Genomic DNA, 21,551 nt, shown 5'->3' on the forward strand with positions numbered 1-21,551 from the left:
AGTAGATCTACTGTCTCTATTATTTTATGACAGCCCAGCTAGATCTACTGACTCTTTTATATTATGAAAGACCAGCTAGATCTACTGTCTCTATTATATTGTGACACACCAGCTAGATCTACTGTCTCTATTATATTATGACAGACCTGCTAGATCTACTGTCTCTATTATATTATGGCAGACCAGCTAGATCTACTGTCTCTATTATATTATGACATACCAGCTAGAACTATTGTCTCTATTAAATTCTGACAGACCAGCTAGATCTATTGTCTCTATTATATTATGACAGAACAGCTCAAACTACTGTCTCTATTAAATTTTTACAGACCAGCTAGATCTACTGTTTCTATTATATTATGACAGACCAGCTAGAACTACTGTCTCTATTAAATTCTTACAGACAGGCTAGATCTACTGTTTCTATTATATTTTGACACACCAGCTAAATCAAATCAAATCAAATGTTATTTGTCACATACACATGGTTAGCAGATGTTAATGCGAGTGTAGCGAAATGCTTGTGCTTCTAGTTCCGACAATGCAGTAATAACCAACAAGTAATCTAACAATTCCAAAACTACTGTCTTATACACAGTGTAAGGGGATAAAGAATATGTACATAAGGATATATGAATGAGTGATGGTACAGAGCAGCATAGGCAAGATACAGTAGCTGATATCGAGTACAGTATATACATATGAGATGAGTATGTAAACAAAGTGGCATAGTTAAAGTGGCTAGTGATACATGTATTACATAAGGATGCAGTCGATGATATAGAGTACAGTATATACGTATGCATATGAGATGAATAATGTAGGGTATGTAAACATTATATAAGGTAGCATTCTTTAAAGTGGCTAGTGATATATTTACATCATTTCCCATCAATTCCCATTATTAAAGTGGCTGGAGTTGAGTCAGTGTCAGTGTGTTGGCAGCAGCCACTCAATGTTAGTGGTGGCTGTTTAACAGTCTGATGGCCTTGAGATAGAAGCTGCTTTTCAGTCTCTCGGTCCCAGCTTTGATGCACCTGTACTGACCTCGCCTTCTGGATGATAGCGGGGTGAACAGGCAGTGGCTCGGGTGGTTGATGTCCATGATGATCTTTATGGCCTTCCTGTAACATCGGGTGGTGTAGGTGTCCTGGAGGGCAGGTAGTTTGCCCCCGGTGATGCGTTGTGCAGACCTCACTACCCTCTGGAGAGCCTTACGGTTGAGGGCGGAGCAGTTGCCGTACCAGGCGGTGATACAGCCCGCCAGGATGCTCTCGATTGTGCATCTGTAGAAGTTTGTGAGTGCTTTTGGTGACATGCCGAATTTCTTCAGCCTCCTGAGGTTGAAGAGGCGCTGCTGCGCCTTCTTCACGATGCTGTCTGTGTGAGTGGACCAATTCAGTTTGTCTGTGATGTGTATGCCGAGGAACTTAAAACTTGCTACCCTCTCCACTACTGTTCCATCGATGTGGATAGGGGGTGTTCCCTCTGCTGTTTCCTGAAGTCCACAATCATCTCCTTAGTTTTGTTGACGTTGAGTGTGAGGTTATTTTCCTGACACCACACTCCGAGGGCCCTCACCTCCTCCCTGTAGGCCATCTTGTTGTTGTTGGTAATCAAGCCTACCACTGTTGTGTCGTCCGCAAACTTGATGATTGAGTTGGAGGCGTGCGTGGCCACGCAGTCGTGGGTGAACAGGGAGTACAGGAGAGGGCTCAGAACGCACCCTTGTGGGGCCCCAGTGTTGAGGATCAGCGGGGAGGAGATGTTGTTGCCTACCCTCACCACCTGGGGGCGGCCCGTCAGGAAGTCCAGTACCCAGTTGCACAGGGCGGGGTCGAGACCCAGGGTCTCGAGGTTGATGACGAGCTTGGAGGGTACTATGGTGTTGAATGCCGAGCTGTAGTCGATGAACAGCATTCTCACATAGGTATTCCTCTTGTCCAGATGGGTTAGGGCAGTGTGCAGTGTGGTTGAGATTGCATCGTCTGTGGACCTATTTGGGCGGTAAGCAAATTGGAGTGGGTCTAGGGTGTCAGGTAGGGTGGAGGTGATATGGTCCTTGACTAGTCTCTCAAAGCACTTCATGATGACGGATGTGAGTGCTACGGGCGGTAGTCGTTTAGCTCAGTTACCTTAGCTTTCTTGGGAACAGGAACAATGGTGGCCCTCTTGAAGCATGTGGGAACAGCAGACTGGTATAGGGATTGATTGAATATGTCCGTAAACACACCGGCCAGCTGGTCTGCGCATGCTCTGAGGGCGCGGCTGGGGATGCCGTCTGGGCCTGCAGCCTTGCGAGGGTTAACACGTTTAAATGTCTTACTCACCTCGGCTGCAGTGAATGGAGAGACCGCATGTTTTCATTGCAGGCCGTGTCAGTGGCACTGTATTGTCCTCAAAGCGGGCAAAAAGTTATTTAGTCTGCCTGGGAGCAAGACATCCTGGTCCGTGACTGGGCTGGATTTCTTCCTGTAGTCCGTGATTGACTGTAGACCCTGCCACATGCCTCTTGTGTCTGAGCCGTTGAATTGAGATTCTACTTTGTCTCTGTACTGACGCTTAGCTTGTTTAATAGCCTTGCGGAGGGAATAGCTGCACTGTTTGTATTCAGTCATGTTACCAGACACCTTGCCCTGATTAAAAGCAGTGGTTTTCACACGAATGCTGCCAGAACTACTGTCTCTATTATATAATGACAGACCAGCTACATCTTCTGCCCCAATGAAATTATGACTGACCAGCTAGAACTACTGTCTCTTTTATATTATGACAGACCAGCTAGAACTACTGTCTCTATTGTATTATGGCAGACCAGCTAGATCTACTGTCTCTATTGTATTATGGCAGACCAGCTAGATCTGCTGTCTCTATTGTATTATGGCAGACCAGCTACATCTACAGCCTCTAATATATTATGATAGACATGCGAGATCTACTGTCTCACACCAGCTATACTTTCTGGCAGACCAGCTAGATCAGCTATATGATGACAGACCACTCTTCTCAATTATTATAGCTTAGAACAGACCAGCTAGATCTACTGTCTCTATTATATTATGACAGACCAGCTAGAACTACTGTCTCTATTAAATTCTGACAGACCAGCTAGATCTACTGTCTCTATTATATTATGACAGAACAACTAGATCTACTGTCTCTATTATATTATGACAGACCAGCTGCATCTACAGTCTCTAATATATTATGATAGACATGCCAGATCTACTCAGACTCAATCTCACAGGCACAAACATGAATCAAAACCCGTTACCACGGTAACCTCCGCACTTAAAGGGGCAGGTGAACATTTGTCTGCTAATAATTTGGTTAAAAATAAAAATTACTTATTAGTAATACATTTGTTTTAGAAACATTACAAAAATGCTCATCCGTTTTTGTGTTTTGTTGGGTGCAATTCTAGCAGGAAACAAATATCTTCTATGGTAATTTTAAAAAAAAACTACCTGCCACAGTGGCTGGTGGACCAAAGAGTACATTTTAGGCCCTGCATCTACCATAAAGGCATACATTGGTTAAAGATAGTTAATTCAACATGGAAAGCGTACCAAGTTCCAAAATAAATTGCAAGCAGAAACTAGTGCTAAAAATTGTCATTAAAAAGGTGTCAAAGAAGTCGAAAATAAAACATGATACAATACTTAAGAAAAAACTGCAGGTTTATTCAATGTGTATTACAATACAGTAGTAGTGAAATTGCGACCTAGTAGTGGTGGTAATTGGGGGCAGTGTTTGCAGCGTTCTAAAACAATGACTGACAATCAGGGTTTCACATACACTAGGAGAGTTATCCTTACTCCCAACGCAATGACTTGACAACAATGCCTGTAGAAGATCCCCCACTTCCATTTCACAGTCATGAGAAAAATCTTGCATGTTTAATAAATTGATAAGCAATGCTTAAACACCAACAGTACAGATGAAGAAAGCAGTAACTTCATTGTCTTGATCCATCTAGGTATTTTCAAAAATATTCATACGAGGTGCACAAAAGAGGATACTTAAATGAAAGAAAATGGAAGTAGAGAGCTGTTATTGAACATTGCGTTGTCAAGCCCTTGCAAAAGAAGACGGTTGAGCCACTTGTTTCCTGGTATAGTGATTCTCGCTGGTGCTGTATAGGAAATTAAGGATCGTCTAGATGTTTGCATTGTTAACGCATCGTAACAAACTCCTCGGACGATGTGGGGTGAATGGCAATAGTCTTGTCAAAGTCTGCTTTAGTTGCCCCCATCTTGATGGCTACTGCGAAGCCTTGCAACATCTCATCACAGCCAATGCCCTGCATATGAAGGCCCACCACCTTGGGGGGGGGGGAGAGAAAGATAGGTAATTTTTGTTAGATTGAGGCAGGCTAAACATGCTGCCATGAATGGTTTGCTCAATGAGCTCAATATTGAGGGGTCTAGGGTAGTGTTCTTCAATCCCGGGTTGTGTTCATTAGGGCATGCAATGTAGAATTCAAAATGTATCGCAACGGAAAAATACAATTATAGTTTCCTATTGGATCGAGTCCCATAGGGCGGCACACAACTGGCCCAGCATCGTTCGGGTTTGGACGGTGTAGGCCATCATTGTAATTAAGAATTTGTTCTTAACTGACTTGCCTAGTGAAATAAAGGTAAAATAAATACAAAAATTGACAAAAAAATTGACAATTTTACAAAAAAGTCCCTCCCCGTTTCAGTCTGTTCCGTTTGGTGCCAAATGAACAAAGATTTATTCAAACCAATCTATGAACACACCTACTTCATCAAATCAAGGGCTTCATTAGTTGATCAAGGGCCAGATTCAAATCAGATCCGCTTTAGGCAAAAAAACGCACAGCTGATGTTTTGACGGTTTTGGAGGTGGAACTGCGTAAGAGCTGTCAAATCCACAATGGTTCCCGGCTTTTCACCTAAAGCGGACATTGCAATTGTCTGCACAGAGTCCCATTGAGAGAAATAACATGCAGCCTTGTTTACAAGATCGAACATTGGATTATTTTAATGAAGACACATTTCAGTTGAATGCATTCAGTTGTACAACTGACTAGGAAGACACATTTCATTTGAGGGAAAGGGGGATACCTAGTCAACTGAAATGTGTCTTCCGCATTCAACCCAATCAGAGAGGTGCAGGGGGCTGCCATAATCAACATCCACGTCTTCGGCGCCCGAGGAACAGAAAGTTAGCCGTCTTGCTCAGGGGCAGAACAGATTTTTACCTTGTCAGCTCAGGATTCGATCCAGCAACCCTTCGGTTACTGGCCCAACGCTCTAACCACTAGGCTACCTGCCGTAGTCTCCAGGACCAGGTTTACGGGGCCTCTCACCTTCTCCTCCTTGCCCACACACACCAGCTTCATGATGCACTGAGTCTTCCTGGTGGTGATGGCGTGATACATGGGAGTGAAGGAGGTCTTGTAAGACTTCACATTCTCCTTCCCCCTGTTTTTAATCGCCTCCTCTGTAACACAAGGAGACCAAATGTAAGACCATCAGCTTTTCTACTAATGAAAAACACAAACACAAGTCTGCGTTCCAATTGGCACCCTATTCCCTAGAAAGTTTGCTACTTTTGACAAGGGCCCGGTTTTCCAAAAGCATCTTAAGGCTACGTTCATAATATGAACCTTCGTAGGAGCATCGTTAACTCTCCAAGCTGTTTCCCCAAAACTATCGTTAAAGTTGCACTTGAATACGCTGGTTATTTATTTAATTTTTGCCTCAATATAGTTTATGATGTGTAACATGTGCGCAATGATGTCTTGATATAGTGCATTATTTTAGGGTAAGCATTAGAATAATATTTGCAGCCATAGGCGATAACATCTTTCTCGGAGCTGATCCGTCATCAGTATTGTGGAATAATTCTAATGTTAAGGTAAGATTCCAATGGAGAAAGCCGATCCGAGAGCAGCGCTGCCTTTCTTTCAATCCTATCAGTATCCACACTATGCCTCAACGATGCACTTAGTAAACATTCTCTTTGCATGGTTTTTGGGAAATGCATGTTATAATGCAGTCCGTTGCAGGAAAGATGCATTGTTAAAACACTTGTAAGCCTAAATTCCATTGCTATAGGGAAACCGGGCCCAGGCTGGTTATTTATCCAACAGACTGACAGAGAAACACTCTAACTCATCCCACTTCAGCAGAGAACATTTACAATAAGGGGAACCATCCACCTGAGGACTTCTTTGCTAAGAGCGCACTAACCTTCCGTGAGGCCCACCGTGCCGATGGGTGGGTGACTGAAAACTACAGTGGGAATGTTGGAGAAGTCGACCTTGGCATCCTCCTTGCCGTCAAACAGTCTGTGTGCCAGCTTTCTGCCCGCTGCAATGGCGACTGCCCACACCCAACAGAAAAAATGTCCCACTTGAGATTTGCAATGCAAAAATGTGTCTGAACTATCAACGGTACACTGTGAGATTATATCTATAGTTATCTTCTTCCTTATCCATTACAGACAATCTATTCACATTCAACATGATTCTTAGGTGAATTGCAAGCTGTATACAGTTGAAGTTATGTCTGTAACTAGACACAAGTATGGTTCAAAATGGCCACTTTTGTCTGCCATACCCCCGAGGTGTATTAACAGCCTACCAGGAGTAAGGAGGGCCTTCCCGCACACATCTCCTACAGCATAGATCCCTTGGCGAGTGGTGTTCTGGAACTCATCTACAACGATGAAGCCTCTCTCATCAATATCCACACCCTGTCAAATAAGACATCCAACCTTCAGTAAGCCACCACATCCCATACACAGGGTTTGTACTTTATATTGAAATCTTTGGGACTATTATTCACAACACTCATACATGTAGCTCTAGCTGCTTTAAAAACATTACATTTCTCTTTTTGCAACATCTGAGAAAACAGTGAGCAATGCAGACAATGGAATTGCAGTGTACAGCATTCCAAACTCGTTTCTGAATCCCTTGCCACGTACTGAAACTATAAAAAGGTTTTAGCAACATCTCCACATTTTTTTCTAGAGACCTTTGTAAACAGTCTGAGGAGTGATCCTCACCATCTGGCTGAGGTTGAGGCCGGCGGTGTTGGGCTCTCGGCCGATGGCCCATAGCAGACAGTCTACCTCCTGGATAGTGCCGATTTTCTCCTCCTCGTTCTTCTTCTCTGGGTCTTTGGTGACCAGTGTGACCTCCAACAGGCCATTGCCTGTCTTACTCACCAACTTCACCTGACAGCAGACACAGGTTATAGCAGACTATCAGCATGTTTCAGGGGATCAATTTGAGCAAGGCAAGGTGCAGAATCACTTGATCTTGAGGATCACATAATGAGTAGTTATTTGGGATGTAAGGTAGCTAGTAATTCTGCGTAGTCTGCCTATAACCTAGTTGATCTCACCGAAACAATAATGACCACTTTGGGATAACAGTGGAAGGACAATGTGCATGTTATACATACATTCATTGACAAAATGTTGGATGCATTATAATCATAGAAATGTTAATGGTCAAAATGGTTGGATGCATTATAATCATAATGTTACTCAAAACAAGAAAAATAGTAGTTATAGACTATCATCATTAAAGAAATGCTTTTACCTGAGTATTTTTCCACAACTCTATGCCAGAGTTCTGCAATTCTTTGGTGCAATTTGAGCTTATCAAGGTGTCGAAGTTTCTCAACACCTGTAGGGGAAAGGTAAAAAGGATTAGACATGCCCTCTTGTGGCCACCTCCTGTACATGCCACACCTCTAAAAACTGTCACTCGTGTTTGTGGGATGATATATGGGCCAATGTCTGCCTGGATTGGTTCTTACCCCTGTCTGACGACATATGATGGATGTTTTGGACCCCAGTGTGGAAAGGATGCCAGCCATTTCCACAGCAATATATCCAGCTCCCACTATGACGCTGCGCCTGTTGGGAGGAAACATTTAAAAGGATGAAACACAAACTTACACTGCACACAACACAATCTGTCAAACAGCCAAGCCAAGATATCAATATATCTGATGGAAATGATTGTCTTTAACAACATTAAACTTACTTAGGAAGGCTTTCAAGTTCAAAAAAGCCATCACTGGTGATGCCAAGACTTGCCCCTGGAATTATATGAAAAGTTAAATCTAGAATCCTTAAAGGATCTCTCCACCCGTTTCACTAAAAAGCTAAGGGTTGGGCCTGGAGAAATGTACACACTTTCAAATCATAGACAGAACTGTTTGCAAGGGCTGACTGTCCTTAGTGTCATAACTATCATTTTAACCATGTTTTGAGGCTATACAGTGTTTGTTGACATTTACTTTGTTTACAAACATTGTAGTAAAACAAGCTTATATTTTGGGTTGTGACCGGTACGACAGTTAAACTAAGCTCATGAGGCATTTATAAGTTATATTCTTCAAGAATGAATGGGTATATATATCATTAATTTATAAGTCCAAAAATGGATGCAGCAAATAAGGATTCTAGCTTTAACCAAGCTTATTATTTCATTTTATATCTGAAAAGCACAATTTCTTCATGATAAATAAAAATTCTGTGAAAATAATTTGATAAAATAAAAAGAATGATTCATGTTTACAATTTGAACAGCAACAATGAGCATATAGCAAACGTTTAGGTATAGCAATTTTACATAGTAGGCTGCAATACCTTAATTGAAAGATCAGTTATACTTTAAAGCTACAATATGTAACTTCTTGGGGGACCCGACCAAATTCACATAGAAATCTAAGTTATAGATATGTAATTCTCATTGAAAGCAAGTCTACAAAGCGGTAGATCTTTTCAGTGCTTCCCATTCTTAAGTTTCATTTTAGCGTCTTTTACCAGCTTCAAACAGCTGAAAATACAATATTTAGGGTTATGGAAAATATATTTCACAGTGGTTTAGATGGTAAAAGGATTCTCTACATTACGCTTGCTTGTTTTGTCACAAACTGAAATTTGGCGAACTATTCAAATTTTTTAGCAATCAGGAAATGGCAGAGATTTCTGCATAGTGCATCTAAACTAAACATAACTTTTCAAACCTAACGAAGACTTCATTAACCCTTTCTGAAGCTTAAACAGACACAAATTACATGCTAGATAAAGAATGGCAAAAGGGTTGTTGCTTTTCACAAATAACTTTATTAGGTTGTTGTTCATTTAAATATGCACCCTAGGTCATACCGCAATGTTGAGGGAGCGAGCACACAAGGCATTTCGCTGCACCTTTTATACCTGCTGTAAACTGTGTACGTGACAAATACAATTGAATTGTGTAGTCTTACCTGGCACATCACTGTCACTCAAGACAGAAGGGAACCCTCCTGTGGCAATGAGGATATGAGGCGCGGTGTACTTCTTCCCATTCACCTCAACAGTGGGGTCAGGGCCGTCAATGAACCTGGCGTGACCCTGAATCGTTTCAATTTTAGCCTATGGGAGACGACCAGTTACCATTCCGTTCCAGGTGCAAATATGTGAACAAAAACACAATTGTCATAAATATAGGCTATTATGGTGCATGTCTATGTAAAACCTGTTTTATGGATGATGAGGGAATGCAAAATATACACTCCAGTCAGTGAACTGGTTTAAGCTTACCTTGTCAAGATTGTTGCGATAGATGTTATTAAGCCGACTAACATATGCATCTCTTTTGGTCTTAATAGTTCTGCACACAAAAGAAAAAAGGACTGATTACAGAACTGGAGACATTTTCCTCTTAATTTGGGCTCCAGAGTGGCGCAGCGATTATTATCAATTACCCCAGTCAAAACTGATATTAATGGATGACATTATTATCACCAATGATTACTGATGTGTTCCCGAGTGGCGCAGCGGTCTAAGGCACTGCATCTCAGTGCTAGAGGTGTCACTACAGAACCTGGTTCGATTCCAGGCTGTATCACAACCGGGCGTGATTGGGAGTCCCATAGGGACAATTGGCCCAGCGTCGTCCGGGTTAGGGTTTGGCCATCATTGTAAATAAGAATTTGTTCTTAACGGACTTGACTAGTTAAATAAAAATATATAATTCATTAATTCATTTTATAAACACACATTTCTAAATATGTTCCAATGTTGCACATAATGTCAAAATGTGAAGTTGGTGCACTCACAGAAAAGCTTGATGGCATAATAATAATTAAAAAACTGCATGTTATGTTGCACATGACAAATTAAATGATATCAGTTTTAACTGGTTGTGGCCACTTCCTTAGTCTACCCTATCACACCTAGTCACCTGGGTAACACAATCTGTGTTGAGTTAGTTGCCAAATAGATTAACGCAAAGGAAAGCTAAGGTTGGGCAACAGACTGCTATGTAAACTGAGAACGGGATGGGGAACAAAAGGAGCATGACTTGCAGATAGTTCAAATAACAACATCTTAACAAAGCCTCTGACTGTTATCTTACAGGTCAGTTCATGAAAAATCTGCAATGTCTCATCATGAATTTGCCATTTCACATCAATAGAAATGTGTGGTACCCTTTCACACGCACACCCATGAACACACACAAACACCCCCACATGAAAGAATGAGGAACCAAAGAAAAGGCTTGCCTTGTGCAAGAATATCACATTAACACGTCAATGCGGGAAAAAAACTAGAAATGGTGTGTGAGGGCTCCAACTAAGTTGACAGGATGCAGTAATTTAAGGTGTGAGAGGACAGGCTGATGTCAGAACAAGTCCATCAACTGTGGCGACCTCAAGTCAGATACTTACTCCCAGCTGAAGTGAACGTGTCCGCCATCAAAACCATAGTCAGAGTGATCGTGGAGATATTCTGCATGAACTGCAGCATTCCACATAACCTGAGACCAAAAACAAACACTTAATTGCGGGATCACATTCTTCTGGCCCTTTCTATTACTGTACCCTACAAAGACATATAAATAGTGTGTGTGTTTAATAAATGTGTATTCAATATTCCACACACACAGCACAAAACTTACTCTACTAACAGTGCCTAGGCTACTTACACATGCCGCCCCCCCACCTCCACCCCCACCTCCACCCCCCCCTCCACCTCCACCCCCCCCCACCTCCACCCCCCCCACCTCCACCCCCCCACCTCCACCTCCACCCCCCCCCATTCCACCAGGGAGGCTGACTATAAAACAATACCTTCTTAGGGACACAGCCGACATTGACCTAAAGAAGAAAAAAGGTGACAAACATGAGCATGACTAAAAAACAAGCGAACACAGGAAGTGTCAAGTCCTTCAAGGAATTAGTTAACTGCATTGCATCATTAAATATCTAGTAATTGAAATATAATAGCAATGTATGAAAAGGAACCATCCATGCTCCTACCCAAGAAACATGGGTGTGTGTGATTGATGTTGAGACACAAAGCAATGGGGAGCCGAATAATCGTCTTGCATTTTGCAAGAATACTGGCCACAGCTCTGAAATTACATTGCACCAACTCAGATTGTTGAAATTCTGGTATGTTGTGTGGGAGAGCAATACTTTTGACCAGGGATGGGCAACTGGCAGCTTTTGTAGGATTTTTTAAATTTTTATATACATGCTTTTGGGGGAAGGGACTCAGTCAGCATCTCTACCTACTGTCGAGAGTTAGAATACACAAGATTACATTTTGACATTTGGTTGTGCATCAGCAGTTACTTAATTAGCCCATGTCAGCTAACATTTTTTAGATTGGTAAATTAGTCAAGCTATCTAAACTTGTAGTAAGCATGGTCAAACTACTGGGGCCTACTGATCGTCAGTTCTCATATTCATACACATGGCAAAATGTCTAGAATTGCAGGAAATTAGCTGTAAAACTGCTCTTTTTTTCTCTCCACCCCATGGCAAAATGAGTAGAATAGTATGAAATTTGTTTAAAATTGCGAAATATTCTCTCCGCCCCATGGTAAAATGTGTAGAATTGCAGGAAATGAACTTGAAATGAAAGGTTTCTCTTTGCTGTCACAGAGGAGCTACTAAAATGTTTTCCTTGTGGCCCCCACCATCATCAAAGTTCCCCATCCCTGCATTATACACTTTAGCTCAAAAGATTGTACAATTCATTACAGCTATATAAGGTAGACCAGGCTTTGCGGATGTCAGACATGGTAACTTTAATAGCTTATCTTCCATAGACTGAAAAGTGGAGAAGGGGGTGATGAACACCTGTGGCCATAACTCTAGTACTGTTAAACAAAATTATTATGTACCAGTAGAATGCTCGTGCGCTGGATTGGTGCCCATTGCTTTTAACTCTAACAAACCACAACATTGTGCACAAAAACATCCCACAAAAAGAGTATGGTCTCGAGGCTTCGCAATGAATCCGTTAACTACACGTGACAACTTTACAGAATATCAGAGATTGAACAGTGGAAATTAGGCCTATGCGATGTCATTTCAGAGTTGCTTTTTGAACTATTTATATAAGTACAGTGGCTATAACCAGGATAACTTTTTACTCACACAGGTACCTCCGAGTTTGTGACTCTCGACCACCGCGGCAGTGGCCCCGAGCTCCGCTGCCCTGCGAGCACCGGCTAGACCCCCAGATCCACCTCCAATCACTAGAAAATCGAACCGGGTTGTTGCATCTGAGGCCATACTCCGACGGATAAGTTTGTGTCTGTAGGAGGGTGGAAGCAATCGCCGGAGTGAGAAAAGAAGAACTTGCATCCGGGCAAACGGTATTATTATTGCCATAACCAGGAAGCCCGCACACCACCGGACGCAGTTGTTTGGGCGAATGGGAGGGTCAATCCCCGAAGTGAAAGCTAGTGCTTAGTCATTGTGAATTGCAACAATGGTCTGTAAATCCCAGAAACTATTTTAACATAGTCATGGTGATGTGCAGTCTATTAGCCTACAATGATAGGCTAATCTTACAATATGTGATATGAGGAGCACTGACAGAATGAATGAATGGTAAATGAATATCAAAATAAAGGCCTAGTCTACCCTTTTTAATGGAAGGATAATACCTATATAATATCAGCAGTGTCATCGCCCTAAAGGCTATCTTATATGAATAGCTAAAGCCACCACATGGGGGATAACTTAATTTTCTTTTTTATCATGCACGAAGATGGCTGAAAATGTATTAGTCAACTATTCAATGATTCATAGAAAAACAATTCAAGTTGACTTCGAGAAAAAGAGACTCACCTAGACAGTGCCACTGTCAAAGTCGTGTTCACAGTGCTTGAAAGCGACTGTCTGCATATTTTGACCCACTGCATGTTTCACGGTCTGTAGTTTATTTCATATTAACATAACGCGTCTTTAACACATTTAATGGATGGAAACAAAGTGTATACAACATGCTGCTTACAAAATAAAGCTACTTCCTGAGCCGATAGAAAGGACTTTTCAAAATAAAAGCTCGAAACCTTATAGGCTATAGAAAGATATGCGTAATGTTTCACTAATTATTCTCAAATTAGCTATGGAATGCCGTTTTTGGATGATAGCGGTAGTGATATTTCAGCTGGATAAACGACGAAAATATAGGATTTATATGTCAATCACGCTAGGGGTTAACTCGAGTTGATCACGCGTGACCATCGGAGCCAATCAAAATCTCTTTCGACCCGCACGCATTTCCTCCGTAGGCCTTCAGAGCTTTCTTCAACCTGAAACAGTGTTGCCATGTATGTACTTTTCTTGCTAGTTAGGCTATTTAGAAAACGATTTCGCGGGTGAAAATGTATTGGTTGCGGGTTTTTGAACTATTTCTAATTTACACCGTGGCCGCCATGGCAGTTCTATTAAAACATATATATTTCACTGTGACCTGCTGCTGACTGTCAGGGGGAGGGAAGTAGGCTATTGTGGAGTGAGTGGTGTGTGTGTTGAGAGAGCACTACTGTTATTGGCGGAGTCATGTAGAGGGAGCAGCACGCGCACGTTGTGGCAACTTTTTACCATTTATAGGTGGCTATTTAGATTGTCAATATGGAGACAACTATTTCCAACCCTTTTCCCGTAAAACATCAATTAAGCTAGAACTGGTGCACATCAATAAATAATGAAGACAATGCACTGGAAAACGAGTTTGAGCGCAGTGGTGGTTTAAAGTGGTTTAAACTACATTCTAATGTTGACTTTAAAGAAAACGGCATCAAGCTAAGTGATTTATGCATGCTCAATTCTTGGGTCTCGGGGGCTGCCCGATTGGAAATTTGAAATGGAAGTTATGGAACACCCTCACGTGGTTCTCTTTATAGGGAAACGTCCTCAATGAAACTGACATTAAATGTGGATAATAATACATTTGTCTCTGTTGGCCACCATTTGATAGAAAAATCGAAAAAATAAAAACGGTCTGTTGTTGAGCATATTCAGTGTGTGTGTGTGTGTGTATATATATGTGTGTGTGTATATATATATATATATATATGTGTGTGTGTGTATATATGTGTGTGTGTGTATATATGTGTGTGTGTGTATATATGTGTGTGTGTGTATATATATGTGTGTGTGTGTATATATATGTGTATGTGTGTATATATATGTGTGTGTGTATATATATGTGTATGTGTATATATATATATGTGTATATATATATATGTGTATATATATATATGTGTGTGTGTGTATATATATATATGTGTGTGTGTGTATATATATATATGTGTGTGTGTGTATATATATATATATATATATATATATATATATATATATATATATATATATGCGTGTGTGTATATATATATATATACTAATGATTTAATTAAATTATTTAAATGATGAACCCAGTAGCCTATTCCAGTAGGCTATTGGGAAACACAAACACTAACCTCGAAATCGCCTCGCTATTCATTGTTGAATAAATTTGTCTGTGGTAATTTAGCAAGCTGCTAAATCGTTCAGTTTACATCTTGTCTAGGCTACTGTAGACTATCTGAAATGAGATGTATGCCTATCATGGGATATAAGCTAACTGTCTTTATCTAAGCAAACCATGGCAAAGTTGAATTACAATCATAAACCCAGATTTTAGTCTGTAGCCTATGCCTATTGCAATGACAAGTCAATCTTGCAAATTGGCCATTTATAACGGTTTGTAGACTTAATATCAGGTACATAATAGCACAATTGATAGAAAATAGCCTAACATTAGTTTAAAAAAAATCTTCATCCAAGTATTTCTTGCTCAGGGATTTTGAGATCCTCTGTCCAGCTTTCATCACTCAAACTCTCCTGTCAGATTTTTCTGTAGTTAAACACATGCACAAAGGGGATTTATTTACAATTATAAACTGGGTGGTTCATACTTACTGACTTTATTGTCCCCATGAGGACATTTTGTTGCGTTGTCATGTATAAGTTTAAATACAACACAAAATTGACAATACAACTTTCATAACAGTTATATACCAATAAAAACATTTTTTAAAGACTAGCCTGCTGACTTTACTGAGTTGATAGGAACATTATTTGGGAGGGCTATTTACGAGGGATATCACACCTGGCACAAATTATTGTCTAGTTCTGTTTTTCTAGTTCGAGCCCTGAATGCTGATTGGCTGAAAACCGTTGTATATCAGACCATATACCATGGGTATGACAATTTGTTTTTGTTTTACTGTTCTAATTATGCAGGTAACCAGTTTATAATAGCAATAAGGCACTCAGGGGGGTTGTGGTATATGGACAATATACATACCACTGCTAACAAATGTATTGAGGCACTCCGTGTTGTGTCATGAATAAGCACAGCCCTTAGCCATGGTACATACCCCTTTGTGCCTTATTGCTTAATAATAGCAGTCAAACGAGTTAAGTCGACATCCATTGATGGAAAATTATCTGGCGAATTTAATAAGGGCAAATTGTATTTTCTCTTGAACATGTTCAAATTCCTATATTACATTATGTCATAGCTCACAAATATTATTTTGAGGAAAAACGAATTTAGCTTCTCATGTCGTTAACGTTATGTCGATAACGTTATGGAAAAAGGTTTTATTGTATACATGTGGCAACTCCTGTCGTGCAAAAAAGGGTTCGTTTTCTTGTCTTTTGGGCGGGTTTTGAGTGGTCATTTCGTCTGAAATTTTAGCTTGACCTGGCAACATGACCTGAAAGAATGTGCAGAAAAATACGGAGAAACGCAACATCGTAACTGCTGAAATTGTATTTGCTGTAAATGTTGTGATTATTTCAAGCATTTGAAATCCACACGTTGGCGTATGGAAGTCAGCGCGTCCCAAATGTAGCAGAACATGACGGCACAAAGTCAAAATGTCAACAAAGGTTTGTTCACCCAAAATTGTCACATGCTAATGTAGCTAGGCTAACGTAGCATCCTCTGTCGGTTTTAATCTCGTGGAAAACAGCCATGGGATATACAATTCAAATGATTATTAAACATTTTCAATTCGATAAAGGGTCAATCGGCAGTTCATACAACAACAACGCGAGAAAACGCCAATTTCATGGTAAAAAGAGGGTGGGGCTGGAGAAATGTAACCACTCAAATTCATAGTTATTTCTCGATTCATTGATTTTCTACTTGCTTCTTCAAAACGATTTGGAGAAGGTCAGCGGCAAGGGTTCTTCTCTAATAGGAGGCGAGGCGATGCCTAGGTAGCACAGAAAGATGAACCATGTTTTGAGACTATAGTGTTTGTTTACAATTACGTTGTTTACAAAGTGAAAAAAGCTTATCTATATGGATTGACATGTCCAGTCATCTAAATGTTGACATGTGGTTGCATGATCCCAAATCAAAATAGGCACTAGCCCAATATTAAACCTTTGATTTTAATTATTGCATTAATATAAGGACATTCCATAACGATTGCTTTCAAGATAACTCATGGTACAATGCCTAGCTATTGGTAGCGTGTGTCCCGAAGCTACATCCATAATCGGTAGACGGTTTTGAATGGAGAATTGCCGTTTGCAACACAGAGCAGTGAGCAACAAACTATTCAATCCAGTTTTTAGATGCAGGCCCTGTCTGGGAGAGCACTTGACCGTTTTGCGGGACTCATTAACTAACAACAGACAGGTGAACCACCGACAGGTGTGTGCAAAAACAAATAATTGGCATCCATATTCGATTTAGATTTGGGGAGGGGTAGCATCTAAAAACGGGTTTGAATAGTTTCTTATTCACTGCTCGGCAATTCAAGCTGAGATTCTCCAATCAGAACGGTCTACTGAGTATGGCTGTCTATTTGGACACGGAATACATGCTGCTAGCAGGTAAAGTCATTGGGCCATGCGTTATCTCCAATGCAGTCGCTATGGAATGCCCTTAGATCTTGTCTTATAAATTAATGAAATAATTAATCATAGGTCTAATATTGGGCACACCTATTTAGGGTACAGTCGTTGTTAATAATAATGTATTTTTGGGGCTTAAATCAACACTAATTTTTATTATTCTGTTCTCTACACAGGAAGGAAGAAGACATCCCAACCTGGAGTAGCAGGTCTGAGCAACCTATCAAATGGGAGTCCTGCAAATCAAAACACTCACATTTCATTTGTGCAGGATTCAAGAAGGCCAGATGAGTTTGACTTTGAGTGTGTGGTAAATTCCAAATTCAAAAACTCAAAAGTTTGGTTTTGTGAGAAATGTCGCTTTTTGACCACAGATTTTGATGATTACAGCAGCCATATTATGGAGCATGCGGTAATGAGATTTTACTGCTTCTATTGTAACCATGTCTCATACAGCGAGGCTGAATTAAACCACCATGTAGAACAGCACACCAGAGTACACCCCTTCAAGTGTCAGTTCTGTGATTATAGAGCTGTGAAGAAAGACTATGTTGAAATGCATATGAAGCGAATACACAATGCGCTTCCTGAGAAAGTATCCATTGCTTTGCCCAGAGCTCCCAAACCGGCCTCTCTCCCCAGTGCTCTGCCCAGAGATCCCACATTATCAGGGATCTTAAATACAAGGGTCGCACCTTTGCGCACTAAGAATATCACAACCAGAGTGGATGAAGGAAGACGAGTGGATGAAGGAAGACCTATGGATGGGACACTGGATGCAAACATATTGCCCAAAGTAGAGGTGGAGCTGTTGGCACCTTTAAATGAACCAATTCAACACAACAGGCCTTTGACTGTCTCTTTCCCTGAAGTGGGGACCATCCCCCCTGGCTGCCTTGTTGAACTTGTTGAGGTGAAAACAGTCAATGGCACCAAGGAACTAAAGTTGAGACTCGTCTCACAACAATCTAATGGGTCTGTAGCGAAAGCCTGTCGGACCACAACCTCACAAAATGCCACTTTGTGTAAATCATCGATGTCCAACGCCACTCCAACTAGAGAAAAGCCAGTGAAGAAGAGAACTTGCACAGCCAACATATCAACCCGACAAATAAATAACCAGAAACAAAAGGAGTTAACAACTGCCCCCAACACAAATGGCATACAACTGAAAAAACACTCTGAAGAGTTGCTGGTGATGGTGAAAGATGTAAATCAGCCATTTGAGATAAAGAAAGAGGAAGTGAAGGAAGAGAACTGTGATTCTGTGCAAAAATCTGAACGCTTGACTTCATTTACAGCTGTCTCGAGTGTGTCCAGGATGGGAAACGTCAATGGCACCAAATCACCCTCTGTTGCACCTGCTGCAATGTCATCTCTTGTATTGTGCAACCCTAGAAGTAGCACCCTGGTCATTCCCTCTCCAACAAACCAACCTAAAGAGGATGAGACTTGTCATGTGGCTGACTCAAACACCTCTGGTTGGACTCAATCTGAGAATCCATTAGTAGATAACGTGCCAGTACCAAAAGGTTTCCCAGTCATTTCAGCTGTATTTTCTCTAAGTAGCCCTCAACTCCTGGCGGTGGCTCTTCGGACCATAGCTTTGGGTAACAATTCACCCTCTGCAACGGTAGAGCAAGGAAATGTCAAGAATTCTTTGATCCTCACACCTGCTAAGACAACAGCAGTGTGCAAAGGGCATGAACACAAGATAAAGCCAGGAAACACTGACATGGCCCCTGAGGGTCTGTCCTCTGTTCATGCACCTCAAATGACCTCAAAAGCCTGTCACCAGATGCAGAGTGCTCAATGTTCTAGACACACCCAATCACTAACAAGTAATCCCTTGAGCACCAAGGGGGAAAATAACAGTGTTACAATAAAGCTTCACAAGAAAACAGTTTTGAATATGAAAAAAAGTCCTCAAAATGTGGCCAAAAAAACAGTAAACACACGGGACAGTTGGATTGGCCAAATTAACACTGAAAAAGGGTCAGTCCCCAGACACTGGAAAAGTTCAGCAAACAAGCGTGACATTTCTGGTAGGCTCTCTTCCTGCCTGAAGCTCTCATTGAAAAGGATACGAGTAGAAGAGGAAAGTAGCCTTCAACGTTGTGCACCTGAGTTGAACCAACGAAGGAAGAAAAGAAGACGACGAGACATGGTATCTGGGTCAAAGACTTTCACCCACCTGTTAGATACCACAGGTGACAGGGTTATTATCTGCCCAACTCCACTGAAAGAAGACCAGCTGGTGAAGCAACCAGGCCCAAACCAACCTGTTGTGGTTCTCAATCATCCCAAGCCTCTGGTTCTGAGAGGGAGGGGGGGAATGGAGATGATTTCAGACATTGGTCCAACATGTCACATAATGAAAATGAAGTTGAGCAAAGTAATGGGACATACGTATGAGGTGATTGGATGTACCGTTAAGGCCTCTCCTTAGGGTGATGACAAATTGTTATGGAAAATTATAGATTTATTTGCTGGGAACAGAACACTAAACATTGAGTTATCAAGACGAGTCTGATGCATTGCGCCATTAAGGGTTGGCTTGCACTCATTTCCAGGGTCCCTAGATGAGCTTCAGATTAATAATGGTTAGACATTTCATACAATATGTTACTTCATAGATGATGAAAGACTGAACCCCATTGAGAGAAACAAGTGGGCATTCAGGCAGGCATATTTAAAAATAATAATAATAATAATAATAAACAATTAGCATTTTTGCTGCAGTATCATTGATAGCACAGATATGTGTAAATATGATTGTATATTTTAATGAACTTGTACTTTTTTTCTGATGGATGAACAACTGCTTAAATTAAATCAATGTCAATTATTTTGAATGCATTTTGAATAAAATAATATGTAACCTCCTGGTTACTTTTAGCCGGACTGCATTGGGAGAATAGAACACCAGCGAACGCAGTCAGCAACGTTACTAATTTGTTGTTTTGAGTATTTAAATGGATAACTCACTGTTTAATTCAATAAATAGCTACACAAAAATAGTGTGTAGAATGATAGCCATGAGGACAGCAAGGGATTTTTTTTTTCAACTGTCATTGAAAGACCAGGCACATCTCTCTGCCGTTGTCTCTGAAAAAGCAATTGTAGCTAGAGCTGCCACCCAATACCAGTGTTTTTACATCAAAATATAAATAGTTGTCAAGCCTACTACAGAATTCTGAAAATGTTACCATATGGTGAATAGAATGTTCATGCTAAACCTCTTTCCATTGATCACTGACTTTTTGTATTGAAGCTCTGAAAAAAGTGTGGTTATATTATCCAACCTCATCATTCCTGTTTTATATTTTGCATTTATTAGGGTTGACTGACTTGACATTAACATTTTAAGTTCCTAGTGGAGCAAAGTAACTCAGTGCTACTCTATTGAACCCTTTTTGGACTTTTACATTTTTAACCATCATTCCAGGTGGTTCCTGCCATCTTTATCCCTTTTTCATAAGTAATTCATGTTTTCTTTGGACTTTTTGTCATGGTTACTGCTGTATATTGCCAGAAGTGTTTGAACCGCTCCCTCAATCATCTGTTTTTCTGTATTTTTTTCTGTAAAAGTATCAGAGAAAATATTGAGCTGTTTTAGGTTGGACCATAACAATATATTTATCAAATATAGCTCTTGTTTAGATGTGGTGCGGATCTTTAAATGTACATGTATTTTGGTTTCCTTTGAAATTTCTCTCATCTTTTAAATGGGAGTTATTCGCATAATAACAATTATAGTTGTTGTTCTCATGTTGTCAGTGTTTTCTGTCCTCTATGTATTATCTTAATGTGCCATTTTGAATAAAGATCTTTTTTCATACATTTGCATTGCTGTATTATTTACATGTACAGGGCTTAAAGAAAGTCTACACCCCCTTGAACCTTTTTCACATTTTGTTGGTTTACAAAATGGGATTAAAATTAATTTAGTTGTACTTTTTTTGTCAACGATCTACTGAAAATACTCTTGTCAAAGTTGAGTAAAAATTCTAACATTTCTTTTTAAAGATTAATAAAAAATCTAACACTAATAATACTTTATTGGATAAGCATTCACCCCCCTGAGTAAATACAGGTTAGAAACACCTTTGGCAGCTATTACAGCTGTGACTCTTCTTGGTTAAGTCTCCTAAGAGATTTGGACACCTGTATTGTGCAAAATTTGCATTTTCTTTTCAAAATTAGTCAAGCTCTGTCAAGGTGTTGGGGTTCATGGCTACATGGCCATTTTCAAGCCTTGCCATAGATTTTAAAGCAGATTTAAGACAAAACTAACTTGGCCACAGGAACATTCACTGTCATCTTGGTAAGAAACTCCAATGTAGATTT

General features: G+C 40.5%; 2 protein-coding genes across 3 annotated transcripts; one reads left to right on the forward strand and one right to left on the reverse strand.

Moving 5' to 3' along the window:
- Positions 1–3,662: 3,662 nt before the first annotated feature.
- gsr (glutathione reductase) lies at positions 3,663–13,443 on the reverse strand. Of its 2 annotated transcripts, XM_024403847.2 has the most exons (14): positions 13,131–13,443; positions 12,432–12,591; positions 11,115–11,141; positions 10,713–10,801; positions 9,583–9,652; positions 9,267–9,414; positions 8,036–8,090; positions 7,806–7,905; positions 7,586–7,672; positions 7,045–7,215; positions 6,618–6,729; positions 6,225–6,356; positions 5,339–5,472; positions 3,663–4,324 (listed from the first exon to the last, which is right to left on the reverse strand). In XM_024403847.2, the coding sequence occupies exons 1-14, from the start codon at positions 13,202–13,204 to the stop codon at positions 4,175–4,177; spliced, it is 1,509 nt and encodes a 502-aa protein (XP_024259615.1). In that variant the 5' UTR covers positions 13,205–13,443; the 3' UTR covers positions 3,663–4,174. The 2 variants fall into 2 exon arrangements, with proteins under 2 accessions (XP_024259615.1, XP_024259614.1); XM_024403846.2 differs by lacking the exon at positions 13,131–13,443 and having other exon boundaries at positions 12,432–12,689.
- Positions 13,444–15,819: 2,376 nt separating this feature from the next.
- Positions 15,820–21,042, forward strand: LOC112235399 (RE1-silencing transcription factor). The gene is made up of 2 exons (XM_024403845.2): positions 15,820–16,223; positions 17,378–21,042. Exons 1-2 carry the CDS (start codon positions 16,193–16,195, stop codon positions 19,648–19,650), a joined length of 2,304 nt encoding a protein of 767 aa, XP_024259613.1. The 5' UTR covers positions 15,820–16,192; the 3' UTR covers positions 19,651–21,042.
- Positions 21,043–21,551: the final 509 nt, after the last annotated feature.

Source organism: Oncorhynchus tshawytscha, linkage group LG21 (genome assembly GCF_018296145.1).
Source record: "Oncorhynchus tshawytscha isolate Ot180627B linkage group LG21, Otsh_v2.0, whole genome shotgun sequence".
Classification (NCBI taxonomy): domain Eukaryota; kingdom Metazoa; phylum Chordata; class Actinopteri; order Salmoniformes; family Salmonidae; genus Oncorhynchus; species Oncorhynchus tshawytscha.